The 14,545-nt window shown below is 53.5% G+C and overlaps 4 protein-coding genes across 4 annotated transcripts in view; all 4 read right to left on the reverse strand.

Annotated features, from left to right (window-relative positions):
* Positions 1-6,622: 6,622 nt before the first annotated feature.
* On the reverse strand, positions 6,623-7,492 carry JKF63_04550 (uncharacterized protein; the record flags this gene model as incomplete). Its single annotated transcript, XM_067900533.1, has 1 exon — positions 6,623-7,492. The coding sequence occupies one exon, from the start codon at positions 7,490-7,492 to the stop codon at positions 6,623-6,625; it is 870 nt and encodes a 289-aa protein (XP_067756554.1).
* A 1,510-nt stretch (positions 7,493-9,002) lies between these two features.
* JKF63_04551 (uncharacterized protein) lies at positions 9,003-10,943 on the reverse strand (the record flags this gene model as incomplete). The annotated part of the gene is made up of 1 exon (XM_067900534.1): positions 9,003-10,943. The coding sequence occupies one exon, from the start codon at positions 10,941-10,943 to the stop codon at positions 9,003-9,005; it is 1,941 nt and encodes a 646-aa protein (XP_067756555.1).
* Positions 10,944-12,310: 1,367 nt separating this feature from the next.
* Positions 12,311-12,907, reverse strand: JKF63_04552 (uncharacterized protein; the record flags this gene model as incomplete). Its single annotated transcript, XM_067900535.1, has 1 exon — positions 12,311-12,907. The coding sequence occupies one exon, from the start codon at positions 12,905-12,907 to the stop codon at positions 12,311-12,313; it is 597 nt and encodes a 198-aa protein (XP_067756556.1).
* Positions 12,908-13,913: 1,006 nt separating this feature from the next.
* The window catches only part of JKF63_04553 (uncharacterized protein), a gene marked incomplete at both ends in the record, with an annotated part of 1,050 nt that continues 418 nt past the window's right edge, over positions 13,914-14,545 (reverse strand). The window contains one exon of the mRNA XM_067900536.1: positions 13,914-14,545. This exon is cut by the window's right edge and continues 418 nt beyond it. Coding sequence (XP_067756557.1) covers positions 13,914-14,545 — 632 coding nt within the window.

Here is a 14,545-nt window from a genome sequence, read left to right on the forward strand (position 1 = left end):
AGAATAGACACGCGTAACGCGCAAGCGAGGGAATGGAAGGGATGCGACGCTTGGATAAACCGGAGATCTCGGAAAAGAAGCGAGTTGGGAGACTCGCCCCAGCTGGGGTGGGACGTTTGCATCTGCGAGCAACCAAGCCAAACCCATCATTTAGAAAGGGTAGCCTCCCCGCAGCCCTCCACCCACCCACCCACCCCCAACCCCCTGCACACATGGAAATGGGCAACATCGTTCGAGATGCAATGCGCTGTCAGGAAGAAAAACGTCGAGAAGATCTATGAGAAGAGAGAAGCTGCCAATGCTCCAAGCCCCCTGGAGTCCCTCCACTAAGCTCATGTCTCTCCACGACCCTCTCCCCCCCCTGTGCCTGATGCCGAGAACCCTTGTAAGAGAAAGCGCACGAGGAGGAGGAAAAGGCACTGCTCTCTTCTCCTCCACACCCCCCCCTTCCCCTCCATCCTGGTAGTCAGCACCAACTCTCGATACAGCACCTGGCGGAGTAGGAAAGGAAGGGAGTGAGGGAGGTTGTTCTCTCCCCGTTTCTCATCCGTTTTTTTCTTTTGTATAATCTATTTTTTGGCGTGTCTTGTTTTGTGTGTGTGTGTGTGTTTTTTAGTAGATATATATATAAATAAAAAGGGGGAAGATGTACGTATCCGTTCGTCATCATCCGTCTTCTTTTTGTTGTTTGTATGCTTGTTTTCCTTCTTTTCCTTGTAGACCAGCAGTGTGGACGTACCTCAACCATCTACATGGCGAGCGCACCCGCACCCCCCCCCTCCCCTCACCCTCACCCCCCCCGCCTTCCCCCCCCTCACCCTCCCCTTCTCATCACTTCTTCAACCCCCCCCTCCCTTGTGGAACATTCACCAGAAACCCAATACGTTTAAAAAACAGAAAAAATAGTATCAATAACTGTATATGTAGAACAGTCTCTAAAAACACAAACAAACAAAAAGACGCCGAAAAATGGGGGGGATGGGGGGAGGGGGGAGGGAGGGAGGGGGGCCTCTCACGACTGAGCACAGAGAGAGAGAGAGATACAACCACTACAAATGAAAAATAAATGATATAAACGGGAAAAAAGACCGAGACAAAACAACAACAACAAAAGCATCAGAACGGCATGGTCTCTCCTTTGTGCTGGTCCAAAGTCCAACATGGCCACACAGAGAAACCTCTTCCTTCGTTGTCTCGTAGTACTCGATGATGCTCGTTTATTTTTTTTCCTTCGCTCTTGACGTCGTTACTTATTCCCTCGCGTTTCTCAGGCTTCTGTCCTTATTTCTGACTTCCACGAACCTTTAAAGTGACCTCTGTGTGCTTGTGCAATTATGTGTGCACATGAGCACTAGTGTGTATATATATATATATATATGTGGACTCGAGACAAGAAAATGAATGATTGGGCGGCTAGGAGAGGGAAACGAATCTTGCGCTAAAGACCTCTCTACTCACCCCCGACCCTCTTCCTCCGCTTTCTCTGATGGGTGCGCGCATGCATGCAAGAAGACCTTTTCCCCCTTGATGTGAGTTGAGTCTAGTAATTCACTCGCAGATCAATGCAACACAAATCCACCTCCCCCTTGTCTCACTGTCTCCGCCCCCCCCCCAGGACCTTCCCTTTCACTTTTTTTGTGTTTGTGGCTGGGGGGGGGGGGGGTTTTCTCAGGTCACGTTGCCTTGCCCTTGTTTTCTTCCCCTCCTCCAGCATATATCCAAACAATCGTGTGTCAACCTTCCCTCCCTCCTGCGTGTGTGTGTGTGTGTGTGTGTGTGTGTGTGTGGCGATATGAGGGCTTCCAGGTGAGTGCAGATCAATAGAGCGAGGCAGTGCGGAAAGAAAAAAAAAAACCCGCCCCCCCCCCTCATTCCCTTTCTTAGCAACGTCATGCCACGCTCCCCTTCCACTCCTTCCACCTCTCTAAACACCTTCGCCCCCCCCCCTCCCTCCACCTCTAGCGGCAGCGTTCGCCTTGCCCAAGAAGCTTCAAGACAAAGGGTAGAGGGGGGAGGAGGAGGGGGGGGTGAAGACAACGGGTAGAAGAGGGGATGTTTGTATTTTGCCGAGGTCATCACACCGGCAATCGTCAACATGACAACGGAAAGAGAGAAGGGGGGGTGAGGGGGGCGTCCTTTTCTAAGCAGACGCGTTGAACTCATATGAAGGCGCTGTCAGAGCCACCAAAAAAAAAAAACGCACACACACACACAGAGAGAGAAGGAGGAAGGAGGAAGAAAGGAGTGAGGGGAGACACACACACACACACACCGTATTGCGGCCTCAGATAACCAAAGAAATGAGAGGAAAAAGGAGGGAGCGAAGAAAGACAGAATCACATGTGTCGTGAAGAGGGATATATGCGCAGCACACGCATACATGCATACACACATATGTCTGCTCGTATATCGAGTACGATGATCACGACTACCACCACAAAAAAAAAATCCTAAACTTAAAAATAAAAAAGCCATGCAAAAGAAAGATCATCAGCCTACACACACACACACACAAACAGGGAGACAAACCGAGAGACCGAAAAGGGGGAGAGGGAGGGGATCATACAAACGAAGACACCGACAAGTCCGGCAGCTACACCGGACCCTACTAGCGAATACACACACGAAAAAAACATGACAACAAATACAAAAAAATCACAGAAAACCATATATAAAAAAAAACACACAAGCGAGAAAGAAAACAAGGGGGTAAAAAAAAGGAGGGGAAGGGGGGTGTCGAGGCTGTGAGAGCATGTGGAGCACACATCCGGCGCCAAGGTGGGTGCGCCAGAGGCGCACGCAAAACTGAAAAAGGGGACAAAGAGAAACGGGCAAGAAAACACACACACACATAGAGATGCACGCATCCATACAAAAAGGAGAGACCAAAGCTCCTCCGCCCACTCCTTATCGAATCACGATGAGGTGTGTGTGTGTGTGTGTGATGTGCGCTAATGCATAGCACTTCCTTCTATTTCCTTTGCTGTTGCGTCATATCGTCTCTACGAGATTATGTCCCTGTGGCCGTTCATTCCCTTAGTCCCCCCCCAACAGAAAAAAAGACGACAAAGCCCCCCCCCCTCATTAGAGAAAGAGAGAGATGAGCATGCACCTGCGCCGCGCATAGTGGCGATGAAAGGTTGACAAGGACATCTACGCATCCAACAACACAGATTGTACGAGCACTCTGTGAGAGACGAAAGGCCACGATACGGGGAGGGGGGGGGGGCGGGGAAGGGGCGGGAATACCCCTCTACAGCAGCTCACATCAAACAACACCGTCATTTCATAATGGAACCTCGCAACACGGATTCACGAACCTCCTTTTTTTTCCTCCCTCTCCCTCCCTCCCTCCCTCTCCCTCCCCGCCCCCGCCATCCACAGCAAAGAAAGGTGAAGGGGGGAGGGGGAAGAGGGTTCCGCGAATAAACTATATTTATAGGCAATCACATACAGACGCACACAGCACCACCTTGGACTTGGCTTGTGCATACAGACGGCTTTTCTCACGCAGAGCAGCGTCTTCTCTCGAAGACATGCGCAGTCGCCCTATGCACATTATCCTAAACAAGGACGCTCAGGTAATAAAACAATAACAGGCGCCCACGGCTTTAGAGGCCCACACAACACCGATATGCGAGCGGATTCTGTTTTACTCTGCACGCATGACAGCATGTATGTGCTTGAAGATATCTTTATGTTTTACTGCCTGTGTCCCCCTGATATGTGCGTGAGCGGTTACGCGTCGGAACATGTGCGTGGAAAGAAAAAAAAAAGAGACACAGCGGGGAAGGGGGGGGAGAGAGGGTGACGGTCAAAGCGTAAAAACTGGGAGTACAAATGACTCGCTATGCAAAGAGAACACGAAAAAAAAACAGAAAAACTAAAAAGGGGTAGGCTCCACACACAGACAGAGACACAAAACAAAAACACCACAGAAACTCTTTACCAACAACACCCAGCGCTTTTGACGTCTGGCCCACACAAGCAAACACATATGAGGGCACGGCCGGTTGGATGTTTCCTACTCCTTCCATGACGTTATATCAATATATATATATACGTATTGTTTGTCTGTATTGCCGCTCCCTTTGACCCCCTTATATCTCCTTCACCTCTCACCCTCATCTTGTGATACCTCTCTATCAAGATGACCTCATCATTTTTTTTTCGGGGGGTCCTCAGAAAGGTGAAGGAGAATCTGCGTGCCTTCCTTCTCACTTTCCCCTCTTCACAACACTGCACGTTTGTCTTGCTCTCTCGATGCCCGCTATCTCGACCTCTCTCTCTCCACACACACACATACACAGACACATATATATATGTATATACGCATGTGTGTGTGTATTTTAACTGATGCGTTCAAAGACGTCGGCCATTAAGGTCAGCCGGAAGACGCACTTCGAAAAAACAGTCGGTGTCACGATGCGAGTGTATGTCCGCATGTATGTGTGTGGGTGTGTGTGTGTGTGTGTGTGTGTGTGTGTGGTATACGCCAACGCATCATTGAAACTCGCTCGCCAAAGGGCGTACTACTGCGAAACCGTACGTGTGCACACACCCGTGCGTTAAGCAGATATACATACACACGGAAAGGGGGCCAGACGTGAGACATGAAAGACAAGACACAACAAAATAATATAAAAACCCAAACCGCCGGGGGATCTCACGACTAGAAAAAGAGAAGGGGGAAAAACGAGGAGGAGTGCCGCAAGTTAAGAGGGAAAAAGGGGGACGCGATAAAAAAAAGAACTCATGCCTCACCTCCGTCTCTCTACCCCGTTCTCCTCTCCTCCTCCCTCTGACCACCCACCCATCCTCGACCGTCATAACATTTTCAAAATAAAAGGAAAAAAGGAGGGGGAGGGAAAGAGAAAGAAAAACGGAGAAACACGTCACAGAGACAGACAGAGACAGACATCTCCATAAACATGGCCGAGAAAGAAAAACAGGTCGACGGACAAACAGAGAGAGAGATCGGAGACACTGCATTCGTTGACGGTGGCAGTCATGGTGATGCTACAGGAAAGAAACCCAGACTGAGAGGCGGAACAGATGATAGAGGACAGCGGAAGTTGAGAAGAATACATGAGACATGCAAAACAAACCACCACAGGACCGATTCGCCATTGACACTAAAATAAGCAAAACAAATCAACGCAAGGAAGACGAACACACAAACATCACCCAGATCAAAAAAAAAAAACGAGCGTATGAGACGGGGGGGATAGAGGGGAGGAGAGAGGGGAGGAGAGAGGGGGGGGCGGAGCCGGGAGTGACATGACCAACACGCCGCAAATGTAGCGAGAGGACAGCAGCAGCAGTATCACTCAGTACAGTGGAGTAAAACAGGAGAGAAAAAGGGGAGGAGTGAGAGAGGCCATTGAAGAAGAGAAGCGGTGGGCGCAGTGAAAAGTGATAAAGACGGTGTGGGGAGGAGGGGGGGGGTAGGAAAAAAAAAGTCGCTTCAGCTGTGGTGGAGCTAGGCGATACAGTCATTCCTTGATTTGGCGACTCTACTCTGCTAGTTAATTCCTGGCTCCCCTTTCGCTGGCTGCAGTGGTGATAATACACACACACACACACTTTTAGGTGGACCCCCGCATTGCTGCCGAAAAGAAAAAAGGCGTGCACACGCACTGGCTAAGAGGCATTCTGCGGGGAAAGCGCAGAAGGGGAAGGGAGAGGGATGAAGAAGAAACGACAAGAGGAACAAAAGACAAAGTCCATGGGGTCGGGGAAAAAAAAGGAAGACGGGGAGGAAATAGAAAAGTCGCCCCATATCCACGAGATGCACACTAAAAAAAATAAAAATAAGCAAAAACACTGTTCAAAAAGGAGGGGAGAACGCGACGATCCTGGATTGTATGTTGTATGACGCATGTTTGTGTTTTTAGTTTGCAGGCTGACCCACTTGGTGTGCGTACGTGAAAGTACGAATTAGGTGCATAAATGTATAGAGCCTCGCGTATGGGTATGCGAAGGGGGGGGGGGCGCGTACATACATGTTCCAGTTGACGCTCGCGTGATTCGTCATCTTTCCTTCCCAGCAGGACATCGCGTAGGTACCCTGGGGAAGGGGCACGAAATAAAATGCCGAGACAATGAGGGGAGCCCGCTTGAAGAAAAGGAGCCGAGGAAGAGCAGATGGGCTGACGTACGCCTCCTCTGCATCCCGTTAGCCCTTTCCGACATCAGTACGCATCCTCCTCGCTGCCGCGTCCCGCAGAAATGCACTGCGAGAGTTTTTTCTTGTAGGCAGCCGATACTGCCTGCACGCAGTGTATGCCACAGCAGCTTTTCTTCCTGGCACCTCCCCTCCCCCTCTCTCTCTAGTGACATCGTCCTCCAGAACTTTGCATGTAGTGTTGTTCTCGTGTGCTCAGCGATCATGGCGGTGGGGCACATCTGACACTATGCAGAGTACGCTTGCTTGTTTTTCCACTCCGCCTTCCGAGTCGTATGCGGGCTCCCTGTTTTGCCGTACGCGAGGGGGGGCAGAGGGAGAGGAGGGGGAGAAGCCCACGTACAAGTCGGCGCCCCCCCCCCTCCTTTTCACACTACCTCCCCCCCCCCCCGCCGCCGCCACACCCCACTCACTTCCGAGAATATTCCGTGGTTCCTAACGTTGCTGGTAGCGTCCACGACCTCCGCGGCCACGACGGAAGCCGCGCATGCTGCTCACCATCTCCGATCCAAAGGTCTCAGTGTCCGCCTTGCGCATTTCGAGGCGATTCAGGCTGTTCCTCTCCTTCTGGTCGCATGAGATCGTATCGAAGAAGCTACTCTTGTTGTACGCCTTGGCGTGTGACTTCGCCTCCTCCTTGGCCTTCTCGAATTCGCTCTTCTTCTTCTCGAACTCCTCGCGACACTTGGTGAAATCAAAATCGCCATCGAACTTCTCGGTCGCGCCGACATCCGCAGGCTTGAAGTCCTGGCCCGTGTGGAAGTCACGGTAGTTGCGGCGGTAGTTGCCGGAGCCACCGCGACCGCCGTAGCCGCCGCGGTGGTTGCGGTTGTTGCCGCCACCGCTATTGTTGTTGTAGCGGCCAGCGCTGTAGCCACCACGGCGTGCGCCACCACTACCACGGCCGTATGAAGAAGGCTCGTCGTAGAAGGACCGGTCGCCACGAGCAGGAGCGCTGCTCGCCGCGGCTGCCGGTGCAGCAGGCGTAGCACCAGTGCGTCCTCCGCGAGTCCCCCCGGGGGCATGTACCTCGACAATAGCAGGGTCGCGCGACTGTGGGGAGTTGCCACTGCGATAGACCGTTAGATCCTTGATATCGGCTCCCCGAAAGACAATGAATTCAAACATCTGCTCAGTCGGCGGCACCTCCTCCGAACCGCCACCCTTGCGGCCTTCGGTGCCGTAGATGCGCACATCGGACAAGCTGACGGTGTTCTCCACGGTGTCGATAGAATGCAGCTGACCCTCATAGCGTATCTCACTCTTGCTGATGAGGTTTATCAGGTCGCCTATGGTGCTCTGCATTTTTGCTTGCTGCTGTGTAGCGGTATCGCTGCGATTGCAAATAGAATCACCCCGAAAAAAAAAAGGGAGAGGAAGGGGGGAAGGGGAAAGGGGGGAACAAAATGGCTGATAGACGGAGAGATGATAGCCAAATTATGCGTTTTCGTACCGGGACGTGGTTCTCACTAAAAATAAAAAAATCCGCTCAACTTCTGAATAAAATTGAGTCGGTGTCCGTTAGGCGTGTGTGTGTGTGTGTGAGGAGCGGGTGTGAGGTCGATGACAGGAGAGACAAGTTAAAAAAAACGACGACGACAAAGGGAGGGAGGGAGGTGGTGTGGGAGGGGAGGGGAGGGGAGGAGGGAAAGAGGGAGGGAGGGAGGAACAGGGGAAGGATTGTAAGAAATGATGGAAAAGGGGGAAGACAAAGAGAACAGAGTGGGAACTGTTGAGGTGGGGATCCCGTATGCGGTGTTTGTGGGTGGGTCAATGAAGGTGTGAGAGAGTTATTCGAGGGCGAAGAAACCGAACGAGGTGGCGGGTGAGGAGCCGTGCCAGCAACCAAAAGTATAGGAGCGAAATACAGAGTAGGGGAGAGCGACAACGGGTCCGGCAGAGGTGAATAAGCAGAGAAAGAGAGAGACAGAGGGGGGTGGGAGGAGGAGACAGGTCAGGGCAGCATCTAAACGCACTGTAGCCAAGACAGATACGCGCATACATACGGAATACATACATCTGGTGTAACGTGCCCTCCGGTGGATGCGAGCAGGGAGATTAAGAGGTGGCAATGGGCTGCATAACAGTGGTTTTTTGAAGACGCAAAAAAAAAAAGAGCATACCGGGAGGTAAGGGTGCGGATGGGAGGGGGGCGGGGAGGGGAGGGCAGAGGGCGGAGGGCGGAGGGCTTTCTCTGGATTCGTTACTGACGCCACGATCTCTATCGTTTTCTTTTGAATCTTTTGGTTTCCGCTGCATCACTTCAACTCGGTGAGCCTTAATTCGACACCTTTGCGATAACCCCGAAGAAGAACGTGTGATGACCACCACATCACTCCTCACACCCGTCTCTTCAACTACAGTAGGCAGCCGTCACTGCACCGTTGAACTTCACACACGCGCGCACACACACACACGCACACACACACACACACGCAAAGAGCAGATGCCTCAGAGAGCCTATGAGACTTTCCGCAAATGGGTAATGGCCGGGTGACCGTACGAGGTGCGACCGCACGCTCGGCGTAGGCGAAGAGACCTCCTCTCTCTCTCTACGAAGTTTGGAAAGAGAGAAAGCAGGTGGAATGAATTAGGAAAAGCCAAAAACTAAAAAAAAAAGAGTTCATTAGTATACATGGACGTGAAGCCCCGACCACCTCAACTACGCCAAGAGAGACAAGAAGGTGGCAACAGCACCGCCAAAAGCGAGCGAAGGGGTGGCATCGATCACAGGGGGGAGGGGGGGGGGGGGGGGTCAACATCTCGCAACCAACGGCACATCGCCCAGGTGCGAAAGGAGAACACTCATCGCACATCAGCTAGCCTCAGCGAGACTGAGAGGAGCTACTACGTCACGAGCAGCCCGAGAGATCGTTATACAGTCACCCTCTGACAAATTCTGGAAGAGTAACATTTGAAACACTGATTCGCCCAGCGCGGCCTGAACGCTTTGCGTTACTCGCAGCCACATCGCACTGGTGGAAGTAGACGAGTCGCCGGAACCGTTAGTCACCTCTAGTGGCGAGACATCTCTGGCGCCCATGTGATGGCACTGCATCTCTGCAGCACCGCGAACAATAAACTGGAGCGCCTGGCAGCAAGCCACCAACGTGGCCACGTCACTATACGCTGCTAAGCGCAAGTTTTTGAGAAGAGACAATTGACCACTGCGCTGGGACACGAGTTGCAGCAACAGCTGCTTCCTCTGTTTCGTCATGGGGCGCGAGATGAGCAGCAGCACCGCTGTGCGACCACATGAGAGCTGCCTGCGCTGCCGAAGCTGACGATGCTGCTCCATAGCGGTGTGCTCCTCACAGCCGTGGATAACGTAATCATCGTCGTCAACGGTGTCGAGACACCGGGTCAGTATTTCCTGCGTGAGATGCAGGTTCTTTGCCGCCATACTCAACAGTTCGTTCCCCTCTGCTTGATGTGCTGCGTGCTGGTCATCGAGGACCAGCTGGAAAAGTATATCGAGGTACTCGCCTCGACTGATAGGACGCAAAAGTGGGTCGCATGCGGAGGAGTTGTTGGGCAACCCCTCAACGTCTGCTCCGGCAGGACTGTACGCATTCACTGCACTGTCCATGCCGACAATAGGCACGTAGTCTACATTGGTTTCCAGAACGTCACCACCGTTGCCGCTGTGGTGGTCAAACCGGGCGTAATGGTGCTGCTCCTTCTGAAGCTGCAGCGCGCGGATGGCACGAGCGGTGTGCAGCACCACAACCCTAGAAGCACGCCACGAGCCGGGCGAGCTGCTTGGAGTGGGGGTTGATTCTTGCACTACTTGCATCGCCTTCTCGAGCACGCGCAACAGCCCTATCTCGATTTTCTTCGTATGTCGTGGATGGCCCTGGCCCAGAACGGCCAGCAGCTCCGTTAGGGGGGCGGCAACCGACGCATCCGCTTCGCGCTGCAACGTATGCAACACATGCAAGAGGCCCTCCTCGTCACCCACCAACTCGCGATAAACACGACCTGAATTCGCAATGTGCAAAAGCAACAAAGTTATAGCTCTCCGCTCCTGCACAAACAGAGCCGGTGCGAGGCTGACCGCGCCAGCCCTGGCGCACAGCGACGTCGAGCTCGACGTTGTCTCCAGGCAGTCCGTCAGCGTGGCGACCCCGCCCCCTTCTACGAATTGGAGGAGAAAGCGGGAGCCACGCAGAAAGAGTGTGATTGCCTCCACCTGTGCCAGCAGCTCCGACGATGATGTCGCGGAATAAGATGGACATGGCGCCCCTGTCGGGGACAACACGCCTGCAGCACGGTTTGTATCAGTGTCTGGTACCGCCTCAGGGAGAAGAACAGCAGAAGCAGTTTGGCGCTTCGGGGAGGTCGTGGACGTTGCACAAGTAGCTGCGCGCTCTGCGGCTACAGCTTTCGCAGATCCTGCTGTCGCTGAGGATACAGTATCAGAGGCCCAGACTCTGTAGCGCAGCTTCCACCAAGACGTGATACGCGTTAGCAGCAGGGGTGCGGCGTCGCCGAGATCCCCCTCTAAATCGTTGCTGTTGCTTGCAGCGTGCAGCGCCCGCAGCGACTCCAGCATACAGACTCGCCGTCCAGTGCAAGCGCTGTCCCATACACCGAGCCACGCGGTGGCTCGACTACCGCGAAGCTGGGGAGCCATAGCTGCAGCGCTCCAGCTTGCCCGCAAGCCTTTCTGTGGGCGCTGCTTCCCCACTGCACCCGGCGGTGGACGATGTGTAGCGGTGGCTCGATCACTGGATGAAAGTGAAGAAGCAGACATGGCAGTCGATTGAGACAACCGCTGGCGTGCGCTGGGCGCACCGCTACTTCGCGCGGCCTGCATCTTTCTCACACCGCTTGGGAATTGAAGTCGGCCCCCGGAGCGTGGCGAGACCACAGAACACCAACGCACGTATCGGAGGAGTTCGAAAAAAAAAAGGATGGCAACAGAATGCCCAAGAAGAGCGGGAAGACACAGGAATGCACAGAGAGAGGAGCTAAATTCACGTGGCTGCGAAGAAATGTGTGGCCGAACCGAGACACCTCCGTACAAACACCACACAGACACACAATGAAAAAAACAGAGAAACGACAGAAGAGTGGGCAGCGAGCGCGTTAGGTAATGAAGGCGTGCCGTTGTTGTTTTTTGGGGGAGGGGAGGGGGAACACGCGAGAACACCAGATGAAGAAAGCGAGGAGATGTGACTGGGAGGATGCGAGGAAAAGTCTCCGCCATGCGCACTTGATTTCGCAGCAGGAGCAACAAGGATGAGAGAAAAAGAGGTGACCAAAAAAAGGGGGGGGAAGATCGTGCGGCAGGGGAAGCACCGAGTACTCTCTGCAGTGCGAAAGCGGCTGTAGGAATCACGTAGAGGGAAGAGTTGGCGAAAAAAAGAAAAACGCAAACATACGCCTTTGTCACTCTCTCTGCCACAAAAACGGCGGTAAATAAGTCTCACACCTCGTAGAGTTAGCCACCAACCGCCACCCGCCCCTCCCCCTCCCTCTTCCCCCCCCCTCTTCCCGCCCCCTTCGATCCCCTGACCCCAAGCGCCAAAACGAGCCGTGAAACGTTAACCCACAGGGCCGATCATCCGCTGCTGCAGTGACTAGAGCTTCGATATGTTCATGCTTTTTTTTTATTGTGGGTAATGACCCATCGGGATGCTGCTCCTCTTCTCCGCACAAGGGTGGAGGCGGCTCAACGTACGCCGTCGCCGCAGCGGCTGGGGTACTGCTGTGGCCGGCCTTCGCAAACCGAAAAGGGAGGAGGACAAGTGGGGACGAATGCGAATGTGAGTGACAACGCACGCGCGCCAACACGGAAACCACAACAAAAAACGTGACACCAAGCGAAGAACAAAACATCCTCCAAAAAAAAAGTAAAACACAACTCGGCAACATTTTCGACACAGCAGCAAAAAGAAAATGCGGAGGAGTTGAGAGACTTGCTCCCCACCCCACCCCCACATCCCTCTCCCTCAACGGGGTACACGATGGTGGCTACACACACACACACACACATTACGCAAAAGCTTGGGCGCCGCAGAGAAAAAAAAAAACAAAAAAAAAAACGCAGATATGCACGCACATATGTACGCGTGGGCTCCTTAAAATAGAACTGACTGCTTGCGCGCTTTTTGCATCTTAGCGCGTTGCTGCTCGCATGGACCGCTTCATTGGGCGCAGCACGAGGTTGATGACCAGCGCAGCCACACCCAAGACGATCAGCATCAAGAAACAGACCTGAAACTCAATTAAACGGCGTTTAGACTTGGGGAGCAACTGAAATTGCAGGCGCTGGCGATCCGTTTGACTGCTGTGTGCCTTCAAGTAGTATGGCGAGTCCGGATCCTTCAAAATATCGTACGCCTTGAAAACGCGATCTACCATCTTGGCATCGGGATACTTGCCCTTGGGACCGTACTTCGCCTTCGCTTTTTCGAAAGCAGCTTCAATGTCCTCCAGTGTGCTGTCAGACGGCAGGTCAAGAACCTCCAGTGGGTCAAACTGCGTCAGGAAGGCCTCCTGCTCACGCTTGCCTGGCATCTGCGCGTACTGGGTGCGCCGTTGCGCACCCAAAGGGAATCGGCCGACACAGTCAGAACGAGCAGCACCAGTGGATGTCAAAACCTGTGCATGATGGAGAGACGAGGAGACTCGGAATGCTGCTGCCGCGCTGAAAAAAGGTCGCACGTTCGCCGAGGTGGCGCCGTGGTGAAGTAATTTTGCATGCGAACGCATCTTTTATCCTACGGGTGCGCGACCTCCTCCGTCTATGTGCGTGCCCCCTCAAAGCTCCCAATAACTGTATCAGAGAACGACCGAGGATGAACGGGGAATGAGGTGAGGAGGCGGGAAACGCAGTGTAGAAGCAAAGATGTGTCGGTGCAGGCACACCAGAGGGGGACGCACACGACACGTGGGACGTCTTGGCAACAGCGCCAAGTCAACTGCGAGTCATGAAAGAAAGACAGAATGGGGGCAGGAGATATGACAGACAGTCAAGACACCTCGGCCATGGTTTAGAAACGTGCAGCGAGGAAAGAGGCCTGCGCTGTGTGAAGCACCCGGGGGAGGGGGGGGGTCATGTATTTCACGAGCGCCTTGTTTTTTGTTGTTGTGGAGAGGGGGGCGAGGGGGAGTGCGGGGGCATGAGGAGCGCACGTGTGACCATGGATGTAATGTGGGCAAGAGGCACGAACAGGAGGATCATCTGCCAAGCACGAGTACTGCTTCTGGACCTGCTACCATGTTTCATGTACTTTTAACTGTTCTCATTTGACAGTTCACAGTAGCACCATTTTTTTTTTGGAGGGGGGGGGCTCTCAACGAAGAAAAAGGGGGTTTCAAAGACATCTCCAGCAGCGTGCCTATGCACCTGCGAAGACCGTCTACGCAAGCAGCAACAATGTTCGTCATCGCCACACTTTCACAGGCAGTGAAATCAGTGAACAGGCACAGCCCGAAGGGAGGAAGGGGGGGAGAAAAAAAAACACGGACAGGAGAGAGAAGCAAGAGCACCACCGCAACCACCACCCCGCACACGCTTGGATAACATATTTTTTTCTTTTCAACCAACACCACAGCACCACCATCATTCCTACGATGGTGGTCGTCATCAACGTGATCAAATAAAATATATCTGGCACTGACTGACTGACGAGAGGAAGATAGCGCCTGGCCTTGTGAACAGTTGTGTGGTCAGTAAAACACAAGCCTTTGCCCATCACCAGCCCCCCCCATACCTTCACGCATTGTATAGGATGGTGGGCCGACGCCCTCCAGAGAGCTCCAGGCTCACCAATTCCTCGTCAAAAAGCTCGATGAACTCCTCGTTGTCGGCGCGGCTCTTGTTTCCAGCAAAGCGGCGGTACTCCTCCAAGATAGAAACGAGATTCCATCTCTGCAGCTTGCGCAGACATCCACACACAATACCAGAGCGGTAGCGCCCTTTAGAGCACGTAATGAGGAGTGGATAGTACTGCGGGTCTAGCATGATGTGCAGAATACTCACAACCACCGCCTCCGAAAGGGTCATGAGGCCGTGCAGCTTACCCTCGTAAGACGGCACTGCCGCCTCCAAGTCGACGCCACCGCTGACGCTGTAGCCTGACCTGTTGTGGGGGAAGTAAAGCGGCTCCGGTAACAGCGCTACCGAAAACTTGGAACTTACTTGACCTTCGCCAACGTTTTCCTGGAGGAAGCGCACGGCATTCGACGTGCCCGGGGTTGCGGTACCGGTTGACGCAGTATACCAGTCTCGGGCTCCAATAGAAACGCTGCGATCCCCTTCCCTGCCATCGACGTTGCCATCAGGCCAGCCATCCCCTTCACCCTGACTGTTGTTGCCGTTGTTGGGGGTCCCAAGGTGCGGGCGGC

The sequence above is a fragment of the Porcisia hertigi genome, chromosome 25 (assembly GCF_017918235.1).
Source record: "Porcisia hertigi strain C119 chromosome 25, whole genome shotgun sequence".
NCBI lineage: Eukaryota > Euglenozoa > Kinetoplastea > Trypanosomatida > Trypanosomatidae > Porcisia > Porcisia hertigi.